At 39.9% G+C, this 12,163-nt stretch overlaps 1 protein-coding gene across 2 annotated transcripts in view; it reads right to left on the bottom strand.

The window, feature by feature from the left end:
- The window catches only part of LOC148674336 (prominin-2-like), a 28,350-nt gene extending 18,382 nt beyond the window's left edge, over window positions 1-9,968 (bottom strand). The window contains exons 1-6 of one of the 2 annotated variants that reach the window (XM_088624430.1): window positions 8,939-9,968; window positions 7,736-7,779; window positions 5,756-5,958; window positions 3,517-3,637; window positions 1,586-1,649; window positions 1,376-1,465 (exon numbers count right to left, since the gene is read on the bottom strand). In XM_088624430.1, the coding sequence (XP_088480556.1) occupies window positions 1,376-1,465; window positions 1,586-1,649; window positions 3,517-3,637; window positions 5,756-5,958; window positions 7,736-7,779; window positions 8,939-9,164 (748 nt within the window). In that variant the 5' untranslated portion in view covers window positions 9,165-9,968. The remainder of the gene's footprint in view (window positions 1-1,375; window positions 1,466-1,585; window positions 1,650-3,516; window positions 3,638-5,755; window positions 5,959-7,735; window positions 7,780-8,938) is intronic. The other variant, XM_088624431.1, reaches the window with a different exon arrangement.
- Between the last annotated feature and the right edge of the window lie 2,195 nt (window positions 9,969-12,163).

Genomic DNA, 12,163 nt, shown 5'->3' on the forward strand with positions numbered 1-12,163 from the left:
CCAGGCTCCTCCGTCCCCTCTGGCGCTCTCTCTGACTTAATCACGTGACTGCCGGCACTGTTGTCTGAGTGTGGGCCTTGCAACTTTGTTCCAAGCGCCGAGCCAGGGGGAAGCCCATACGTTAGTATGGATTCTTCTTTAGAAGCCCGCAGCACAGACCTCGTGAATGCTAGCAAACCGCCGTGGACGCCCGCCTGATCGACAGAAGCGTTACGGTTGGATCCTTGGCAACAACTCAATCCTTGTTTTCAGTTTCCCCTCCCCCCAAAACAGCAGCTTGCTCGGACCCGCGGTTCAGCCCAGACGCTGACTAGAGGAGGTCCTGTGGGAGCAGTGTTGTCTAGCATGTCGCAGCAGCAGCTATTTCTCCTTCTTCCCACGACTCGGAGCTACACCAGGATTTGAAATGCAAATCCGCGTCTGGATCAGTAACCCAGTATTCTACATTGCCTCTCGAGAATTCAATTGTTATCTCAACACGGGTTGACATCAACTTGATCCGTATGAGTAAATGTATTGACTTATGAGTATCGAATGTAGAATCTGTATTAATGAGACTGATTAAACGATATGGTATACTGGAGCATATTCCTTGTTTGTATCTCTTGTGATATTCTACAATACCTTGGTAACCCTCACAGTAAGATCTGCCCTCTGTATCCAGGCGGACTGATATAGTTTTATATGCACAGTTTTATGTATTACTGTATTCCGTGTGTGTATGCATTGCTGATTTTTCTGACAAATGATCCTCTAATCCTCGAATCCTCGTAATCATAATTTACTGTTACAATTAATAAATTGTTCCAGTAAGTTCACAAAACCCCTACAACATATCTGTACATGTGTATACTACTTTCTAGATTTTAGTTGCTGCCTTCCAGTCATTTCCACTGAGGAAAACTGGCTTTACCAGATTATAAACTGTTGGGTTTATGTGGAATTAATACAAGAGATAGTTGTAACAGGAATATGTAACCCTGTTACATAAACTGTTCTAACAGTCTCACTATTTTGGTTATATGAGAGGGAGTTGGTGAAAAGGATTCCCTGGGATTCCGATTTTTGGCTTGTTATTCGGACATAGAGGAATTATTTACTATTCTTCTCTAATCCTGTTAACATCAGTCACACTAATGCATCACTACATTTGTCTTGGTACATACTGTATATCTTTATACGTGTGTATTATTTTTGTAAAATCGATTGCTTAGATGTAAACTAAAGCGCTACTTTATCAGACCAGACCATATGTGCGGCATAACTAGGCCAAATTCCAACATCACACAGACACAGACGTATCCATCAAGGCCCCAGAGTTCTAGTGGTGTCAATGGAAGTCTATTAAAAAGAAACCTAGCAGTGGATTGATTACCTTGTGCTGAAATGGACAGCTCCCTCGTTGCATTATAGGCTGAGCTTTCAAGAGACAAGATGATGGCATTTCCAATTTGATCACCAACACCTGGAAAAGGTCAAACACATGAACCAACAGGGAAGAGAATAACAGCATTTTAGGCTGGCAAATAGCAAATACAGTACAGAACAGTAACCATCTGAGCATATATAGAAACAAAAAGATTACCTTTTAATTCTTCTATTATTTTTTTCTCAGGGACAGTATACTCTTTGGCAATAAATCTGATTTTCTGTGAAAGAGAAATGAATCAATTAATTAGATCACCAAGAAGAAATTTTCATTTCACACATTTCTGGCATTACTGTACCTTAAAATACATCGAAACCAGGGATCTGAAGTCCCTGTTTTCTGATTCATGAAGGCAGCTTTTAACAGAATTTCGGAAATCAATTTCATAACAATCAACTCTATTTAACCTTAAGACCTTAAAAGAACCTCTGATAACTCTAATTTAGTGCTTTTTTAAAGGAAATTAAATGGGGTCTAATTTTTCATATGTGCTTAAATTGGTAGTTCAATATCTTCATTTGATGTTTTGTTGTGTGTGATGCTGGGTTTCATTTATGTATATATTTATATTCACTGTATGAAATATACCATAAGAACTTCTCCTGAATGACAGCCCTTTACGAAATACCTTAATGTTCATTAAGCATTCTTCAGGATTCTTACCTCAATGACTCTTAATGAACCAGATGAATTGTATATATTTAATTTCTGCGTATTGTTTGCCTTTTCTGCTTACATTATTTTATGTTTTTATCTTTTAAATCCTCCAAAAGAGATATGCCTCTTTTTACTATTTCATTTGGGAAAAACTGTAATGAAGGGCTTAAATTAGGAATGGGTTAAATATGTAAAGCTAAATAATATTTTCCAGTTATTATAATTGTAAAAAACAGTTAAATAATAACTCGATTCGTTTATTTTTGGTTCAAATGAAAGCAGGTGCTCAACAAGTCAGCATCTAGAATAAGTCAACCCCAAATTTCAAAGAGCACCTCCTGGGTTTGTAACAGAACCAAGGCAGTAAAAGACTATAAAATAAGCCAAAACTGAAAAAACTGACTGCTGTTTTTTGCACTTTGTGCATTTACTGTTGGTATAATAAAACTACAGAAACAAAAAGGATTATATTGTAATCCAACACCTTCATTTCCCCTGACTCTGACGATTGAATCATTCATTTACAGTAAATTCTGCGGTTAGAATTGTTTACTTCTGCTATCTATAGTGATAAGCTTTTTTTTTCTTTTCAAAATGCTGTATCGAGCGAAATTAGTAACCTTTCAGGATGATAGCTCATGAGACTCTTTTGTTAAAAGCTGCTTCCTTATTCCCGTGAAATAATTATTGCAAAAAGAGATGTTAACTCTACTACGGCAGTTCAGTGTTAAGCAATCAGTGGCCTAGTTTTTTGTTCAAATCAATGCTTGAAAGCTTGTTTAAAACATTCAGTACAGCTGTTTCCACATGATGCTAAAAGACATGTAGAAATCCTAACCACACCATTGGTATATAACCTCAGATAGCAAAGAAAATCATTGCTCAGAATAAAGGGGTTATTCATATGTGAAACCAGAGCCACAGAATTAGAAATAATCGAAAACCGTTTCCCAATAAGGGCCAAATTCCCAACAGGTTCTAATGGGATTAATAGCAATTAACTACAACATGATAAACATTCGGGATTCACCAACGAAAAAAAGAAGCATGTGATAATCTGTGATGCTCACCCAGGAGATACGCATGCAACTGTACAGGTGCTAAATGCATCGTAATGTAGGCAAATAATGTGAAATAATAAAAGTAAGGAGGGTGAAATGATATGCGTGGTATTCACATGTACAGTTGATTCCCTACAATGTTTGCCTTCTACTCGTCTTACGGGAAACACATTCAATTTTTCGCTTCTCATTTTGGAAAAGAGGTGAACAGGTCAGTAGGAGGTTCAGAGTTTTGCCAGGGTCATGTGAGTGCCCACTCCACCCTGCCTGGGCATAACGGATTCAAGCCAGCAGCCCTGCTCAGCCCTAAACCCATAAACCCGTGTTCCCCAGCCTCACAGACGTCAAGACCCCACGCCATGTCCTGACCTCGGGAAGAGAGGAGAGAAGCTCTGCCATGTCCTTCAGATCGGAGATGACAGACTGCACCCCAGGGTCCACATTCTCTGTCACTCTGCCATTGGCAATGAAAGCCAGGATCACCCCCGCCCTGCGCAAACACAAGAATATAGATCCCACACAGCACAACATCCATCAAGACCAAGAGCAGTTTTGGTTTGACTTGCGAATTCATTTTGCCGGAAACATCGGCTTGGGGTTTATAACTACAGCCCATTTCAGCATGAGGACAATAATGGGGACTGACTGGGATTGAGGTCAGGGCAGCAGTAAATGGACTGAAACCGGGATCTGGGAAAAACCCTTGATGACACAGATAAGAGTCTGAGTAACAGTGAGGCAGGGCAGGCAGACTCCATTTCCAGTACAGCCACTGCCATTTGACAGCAAGTCTCAAAGGACCAAATAATTAAGTGCTCTCACCTAGGTACCGAATAAAACACAAGAAATCAAAACGATTGCATTCGTTTCCAGTCATGGTATAACTGGAATCATTGAAACATGTTTCACAGAGAGTGATTAAAGGACAGACAGTATTCCAAAGTGACAGGATAGATGGAACTATACTATAGCATTCTGGGACAGGAAATTTCCCTAGAGGAATCAAGGTCTCAGAATCTATGTGGGGCAGACTCAGGAAGTGGTTACAATGGGTGATTTTAATTTTCCCCACACAGGTTGGAAAAAACCCATCAGAGACACAACAGCAGCTGAAAACGGAATTGTTAAACATGGTTAAAACATTGCTTCTTCTCTTATTTTGTCCAGACATCTACTATATGTCAAATCAGGTGTTTTACCAATTATGCTTAAGAAAATAAAAGATGTTATTCTTAACACAATTTTTCCAAGGGTCACTTCCGAATAGACAGGGTTAGTACCCATGGTGTAGAAAATTGCTAATCCATTAATAAGAAGAAAACCTAAACGAAGTAATAACAGACCAATAACAGACCAGGCAGTTTTACTTCCATTACTTGTACAGTAAAGGATCTAATAATTAGAGCTAAATTAAATTATCTGTATGATAGTAAGGGTCTAGGGCATAGCTAATGTGAATGTAGCAAAGAGAAGTCTTGCTGAAATAACATATTAAAGTTATTTGAACAAGCAACAGCAGTAATGGATACAAATACAGCATCAGATATGGTAATAAATACATTTTCAGAGAATGTACAGTAGTTCCCAACACTTGACAGACTTCGCACAATTATATGAAACTGGCATAAACACAAACTAGAAGATCAGAAACACTGAGCTTGAAGTGCTACCAATTAAAAGATTTTGGTATTTATGTACTGTATATACAAGCAAAATGTGAGTTGCGTAGTTAAAGCGTGTAGAATTGAAAGCAAGGAATGTTATGATAACATTTTACAACGTTCTAGCAAGTTCTAATTTAGAGTATGGTGTAAATAATTCTGATCACCACGTTACAGAAAAGAAGATTCTAGTGCTGCACTAGAATCTGTCCAGGGAGGAGCAACCCATAACATTCCTGGGACTGACAGGCTCAAACACTGCAATTAAATCTTTTGAGTCTGGAGCAAGAAGACTAGAATGCTCAAAGAAACTAACACGGTCAACCTTAAGGAGTTCTTCAGGATCAACACAACCCCCTGAAATTATGGGAAAGTGCATTTAAACTGTTACCAAGAAACTTTCCTACACTAAGGGTTGGGAGCTTGTTTCAGACTCTCACATCTGTCAAAGTGGACACCCTGACCTCTTTCAGAAAATATCTGGATGAGCACCTCGGATCACTAAACCTCTAGCTCACCTGCTCTAGAGGCACAGTAAAGCTACAGGAATGTGTGGGATGAAGTAAAATTCTAGACAGAAAACAATTTAAAGCATCAGACAGATCCCCTTGCAGTACTCTTGTTTTCTTTATTTCGATTCAAAATATTGTCTTGACGAAGAACTTTTAATTTACTTTTGTATGAAGCAGAAGGTATTAAAGGCATTACTGCTCCAATTTGTTGCACAAACTAAGGATTTATTCCGCTGAATCAGCCTAAAAGGTATAGTGTAAGAACAGGTGTGAAATCCTTACTTTCATATAAAGGAGAAATTAATTGGCTCTTTACTTGAAACTGCACCTGAAATTCCTATTGAAAGTGACCGGCCCTGTCTTGCGTGTTTAGTTACTGGTGGAGCTGAGAGCATCCACGCTGTGCAACTGAGGATGGCTGAAAGGGAGACTTACAGGATGATGATTGTGATAGCACCCAGACAAGTTGCCAGTGTGTTGCGATGGCAGCTCAGGGATTGTTGATTATGCTTGACCTTCCCTCCGCAGTTTCCACAGCAACGGCAGCAGGCGAAGATCACGCCCACCAGGGGCATGAGCAACACATAGAGGACAGCAATGATGAGGCACACTATGTATCCAGCCTCATAGCGTGCCACCTGGACAGACAGGCACACAAGCAGTCAGACCACACCACACCCACTGCATAGACTGTAAACAGGACGATCACAAGGGATGTCAGAAGACATTCTGCAATTTAAATCCCCTTAAAACGGCTGATGTTCAAGCATAAAAAGAACACAGAGGGAAAAGGGTGGGTCTGCTTCACTGAGTTAGACCATGGTCAAAATATCTGTTACCCGCATAAATTCAGATCTGCCATATTATTTAAAAAATCATACATTGAAGAAGGGCATCAGGACAACCTGTGTGGTTTGTGATATTGGTGTGTCACTTGTAAACTAAGCATGTTGTGGGTTCTTTATTAATGAAAGTGATGCACAACATTTATCTGCCTGTGAATGACCCTAATGATAATGTTTCTGAAATACACCTACAGTGCTCTTGGTCAGATGACAGTGTTAAAATCAATGGAAGTTGTCATTTGACTAGCACAAAAAAAAAGCTTCCGTTGTGAATTCTATGGGACATAACTAAATACATTAGAAGTAAAAAATATTGGCTTAAGAAAGGGTGGAGCTGATCATCTTCTGCACACTGACTAGTGACCAGGAACGTTTGTGCTTGTCTTCTTTGTTGTTAATTCTTCCTCCTTTTTTAAAATAACCTGCTCTGTGCATCACCTGATTTGATTTCTCCCACAGGGAAGTAATTATGGGTCTTTGTTACACCTGGCTGAATCGTTCACTGTTGCTGGAAAGGGGGGGTTACAGGTCAGCACGCTACCACCAGATTGCAGGAACCACAGCAGGTAAATGCAAAGTCTCTTTAGCAAAATAATTCATGTCTTTCTTACTGCAGATGAATGACCACCTAGCTTTTGGGTAGGAGACAATAGAGGCATTACCACTCCAATTTCTCAAATTGACAAAAGATTGAATCCCCTGAAATAAGCTGAAATTTAATTTATAAGAACAAGAAAATGAACAATTTATAACAAAGATCCTTATTTTTAGATAAATAATCAACTAAGAGGCTGTAAGCCTGTCTTTCATGATAAGGCTAAAGTATTGATTGTTTTCTACGAGCTTTGATGGAATATTATTTATTTTTTTACGTTCCCAGCTTTTAAAATATTTTCCTTCCACTAAAAATCTCAATTAGAAATTTGAATTAAGTTAAAACTGAATTGGAAATTTAATTTTACATACAAAAGTCATTCGTTCTTTATCCTTTTAGACCATTTTAAAGTGTTTTTACCACTTTTGTAAGTTGCAAACTGAGAGACCAATGAAGTGAAGCAATGAAGTGAAGCTGAGAGCTTTAACCAGTTATGTTTTTTTTTCATTACTGTGCAAATACCAGTCCTTGGGAAATAAAAACCAGACAGCTCATTCTATATTCAGTCATTGCACCAGTAAAAATCACTTTAAAATGTCGCTTAAAATCCCTCCTGGAGGTAACAGCATGTGGTTAAAATTCTCTTTGATCACCTGTTCAAAGTACCCTGGTATTGAAATTCACAAGCCATGCTTTTCATTTCTTGAAGTTGCACAGCACATTGGGATCAAAGGCACTGCCCTGAACTACCGTCTGTTCAGCTATGTGGCATCTGACTTTGTTGGAGCACCTGTCCTCACAGAGGGATGACACCCTGACTGGGCAAATAGCAGAGGGTTAACAAAAATTCCTCTTCTTTATATTTCCTAGCCAAATATTTAAAATAAATAAAGGCAAGGCTGAAATCATTTGGTAAACAGAGCTCGGACGTATATTTCATTTCAGCAAAAGGCATTTAATATTTGAATCCCTTACCTTTGCTGGTTCAATGTGTTTCTCAAAGGCAGCTCTCAGTAGGTCTGAAACACAGTTTGTCACGCTTAGAATTTTGTCACCTTTCAAAGAGTGCACCCTCTTTGTCACCTTCCTAAATAAACCTCAGTATTATATGGAAATGCTTATGTGTCAAAAGCCAGCACAGGATTTTTAGTATCTGTTGCTTTAGAGAGGGCCCGCTGGCCGTTTACACTTTCCGAGGAAAAAGGCTGAGATTTTTTGTGTACTCCGGGCTGAAAAGAGAAGAAAGAAACCACAACGTTTCAGCTGTGGAGCCTCCTTCAGGCGTGAGAAAGACTTTGCTTACTGCCCTGTCTTTCTTACACCTGAAGGAGGCTCCACGGCCAAAAACGCTGTGTTTTCTTTCTTCTCTTTTCAGCATGGAATAAACCTATTACTTGTTCCTTCTAAACCTACTTCCTGTTCCTTTGCAGCCTACGTGTGCTGACGCAGCTACCCACCTGACATTTTTTGTGACCACCAATGGTAAAATAAAAGTTTTCAAGTGAGAGGATGCTATTTGATCTGTCTAGCTTGTTTGAGTTTTAGTGGCCAACTGATGTGAGGATCCCCACCAGCCGTTTGTTGAAGGATATCAGGGTATCAGCTTTGACCACTTGGCTGGGTGGCATGGTCCACCCATCAGGGTGGCGCAGGGGCTGGAACCTATCCCAGCCAGCAGCAAGCGCAAACCGGGTGGGACACCAATCCATCCCAGGGCACACACACGCTTACACCAGGGACAATGTTCCCAGACGCCCATGAACCTACCAGTATATCTGTGGACTCGGGGAGAAAACCACCTAAAGGAAACCCATGCAAACACAAGGAGAACATACAAACTCCACACAGATGGCACCTCAAGTCTGGAACTGAACCCAGGACCCCAGTGCTGACCACTGTGCCTCTGTGCCTCCCATGAACAAGGTACAGCTGCTTTAAATAGAAAAGATGACAGTATGCATGGCAGCTCAGACAAGTACAAAAGACACACAGGACCTACGATGTTTAAGATGTAATTTCTACACAGTCTCTTGCGACATTCATCTACAGCGGTATATGAACCTACAAGAACCCAGTCAAAGAAAATCCTCACGCTGTTCTTCACTGAGAATACCTCCAGGGTGGAGTAATGTACTTCTTTTGTGTAAATCTAGATCCAAAGAAAAAAAAAAGACTTACCTTTGGGAAAGGAATTAGGCTGCACCGCATCCAGAAACAGGTGAACAAAGCTGTAAAGCTGCGTCAGCGAACCGGCAGTATTCGGTGTCCGTTTTGGTTCGTGTTTGTCTATGGTGCCGAACTGGAGAGCGACAGAACTATTCGAACAGCTCTGGGTCCGAACCGCACTGGACCAAGCGCACACCGCTATAAGACACACCACTCCACCTCGCCAAAGCGCCTTCATTGTCTAACCACGGCGTGGCTGTGAAAGGTTATTTTATAAAGCTTTTAACAATTATATGAATTTATGTTTAGATATAATTTAAAACGGGTTCAGATATAAAACAAGACGTCGATGCGAATTCGAGTAAAGGGATAAAAACTCCTGCTAGACCGCAGTTCTTAAAAAAAAACTTCACAAAAAAAATAACCGTAAGGTGAATCCTTACGGACTTCTCAGGAGCGCAGATCTTCCCAAAAGTAATATGCTGTATGTATCAATATCTCTTTATTTCCACACGTATTTTTGTAAACGTGTGATGTTTTTTTTACGATTTCTGCGTTGTTTAATTTAAAGTGTACTTTCGAACAGGAGAACGTTATCACCTTGCTCTGCAGTTTACCAGTCTCTTAGTGTTAGTTCTTGTTTGGTAAGTTGCTTGCGTCTGTGCACCACCATCCCGTCCGTTGACCGCATTATTGCGCTTGAGTACTGTCCGCGCGTCAGGGCGGCGCACTGCGAATGAATCAACCGGTTTTACAAGTAATTACTATTGTCTGTTAGCAACAGCTGAAGCAGCGGAAATAGAACAAAATACACAGTATGTCCTCTTATCTTAAGTCAACTTAAAATAGTTGGAAGGTCTGTATTTATCCTTCTTATAAAAGTTAACCTACAGTATTAGTAGTAATGATAAACCAGCAGTGTGCATTCTATTTAGTTTGATTTCTTGGTGATCTCCTCCCAAGCTAATGTTCCGCTCGTATTAAAATAAAAGGCAAACTAGCAGATGCAAATTTGGACCAGGCAAGTATAATGAGAACATCAGGAAAAGCTGGAAATTTACATTACCCAATCACAGATTTAGCGTCCTTGGATGAGAGCTTTCATGGTGTTATTTCGGAACTAGAGCGAGAAATGTAACAACGACACGAAAAATAAAGCAAGAGTGAAATCAGGAGAATTTCCAGTAATCATGGCCTGCGATGCTAGACCTGTTTTGCTAAAGCCAGGCGCCTCAAACTCAGCTTTCAGTATTTGTATCTCAGTTGCGAGCTCTGAAAGATTCGTGAGTGAGTGTAAGATATATATTGTTTGTCATGATTATTATGAAAAGAATAATAAGAGCAATAACTGTATGACACTTTTCTTCCCCAAACCAAATGTTACTTATTGAACAAACAACGTATTTTGAGCTTGTTCATTACATCTGGTTAAAATGTTCAATTAAGAGATCTTGAAACACCGTATCACTGCGTTATTGTGCAACTCTACACAAGTCTGCAATTGGAAAATAACGTTGTTAGAGATGAAGAGAGGTCTTGCTTACTGAATGTCTGTGGCTGTGTAACATTTTTATGTTGTAATTGATGACAATGTGGGTGGCACAGCAAAATCCAAGAAACCGGTTGTATTGTACAAGTAGCACTCCAATAAAGCAGTACAAATCCAACAGAAAAGGGTTATATAATCAATAAAGTACCTAACCAATCTCCAAACGTTATAGGGGTACTGTAGCACAGAGATAGGATCTCCACTTGTCATGTGGTGTCTGCTAATTTCAGTCTCTGCAGGTGCAGTAGGATCTCATTTTCATTCCAAATTTAAGCAGTGATCGAATTGTTGGCTCAGCAGGAAATATTCAATGCCATTAAGTTGATACTTTTTAAGACAACTTATTCAAAGAAAAGACCCTGTTAAATATTTCCAGTTAACCTAGTAATCACACCCATTTAGTAAGAGAGGCTTCAGGACAGTGAGAAAGCATGGAGATCATATTGCCCCCTAGAAACTAATCCAGTCTAGCTTCCTGGACTGTAATTTCAAGTATGCAAACAGAAGTAGTGAGCACAGATCCTGCACATAAATAAAACTGAATAATACAAATGGAGTTTGCCAATGAATATGGTATTTCTTGCAGATAGTCATCAAGCACGTTTTCACACCCAGTGTGTGTAAGCATATCAGGCATCCTCTCATTGCACAGCTGTAATCATTACGATCAGTACGAAGATTAAGATGAAAAATAATACATATTACACATTTTTAGATAAGATCACTTTATTAGCCATATACAATTTCTTGCATTAGGAATTTGTCTTTTCCCATACCCCAGCTTGCTCTCCATGAGACACAGACAGCGAGAGAAGCTTGGAGTCAGAGCACAGGGTCAACCATTTATTCGGGGGGGCAGTCGGGAAGCAGTTGGGGTGAAGGGCCTTGCTCAGGGGCCCAGTAGAGTAGGATTCTTCTGCCAGCCATGGGATTTGAACTAGCAACCTTCCAGCCACAGTGCCACTGCTCCACCCTTTAGTACCTGGCCAACAAGGAGCAGGAGCATAGGCCACTTGATCTGTAGTGGTCAAGGCTTAGACCTGAGATATGGACACCATACAAGTGGCTTTTCCAAATCAGAACGGTATAGCAAATAATTAAAATGTCTAAATTATTTGACAATATATCAATCTATTTAAATATAAATCAGTGAAATATTCATAATTATATTTATAATTAAAATAAATAAAGAATAAGTATGACGTGAATATAAAATACAGAAATGAGAGGGATACAAGTTGTGCTAGTGTGGAGATCTTACACAAATATATTGAATAACCTCTGTCTCTGTAAAATACAGCTTGTCTGTGTTACGATTATTAGCTCCAGTTTCCTTCCACAGTCTGAAGACGTACTGGTGGGTGAATTTACTTCTGTGTGCGTGTCTGTGGCTTCCTGTCCAGGGTGTATCCTGCCTTGTGCCCTTTGCTTGCCAGGATAGGCTCCGGCTCCCTCTAGATCCTGAACTGGATGAAGCGGTTTTAGAAAATGGATGGAAGGACGATTGGCAGCTGGGAGTATATAACAGTCTTTTGTTTTGTTTTTCTGTAACAAGTTTCACGCAAGGAGAATTATGATTGAGCTATGGTTAGAGCAGTGTGTTCCAGTTTCATTCACACTTCGGATCTTCGGAGGCCATTTTCCTCTTTGGATCCGGCTTCCTAGCAGAGATAGCACTTAGGATGTGG

Source organism: Lepisosteus platostomus, chromosome 3 (genome assembly GCF_059453375.1).
Source record: "Lepisosteus platostomus isolate fLepPlt1 chromosome 3, fLepPlt1.hap1, whole genome shotgun sequence".
NCBI classification, from domain to species: Eukaryota; Metazoa; Chordata; class Actinopteri; order Semionotiformes; family Lepisosteidae; genus Lepisosteus; species Lepisosteus platostomus.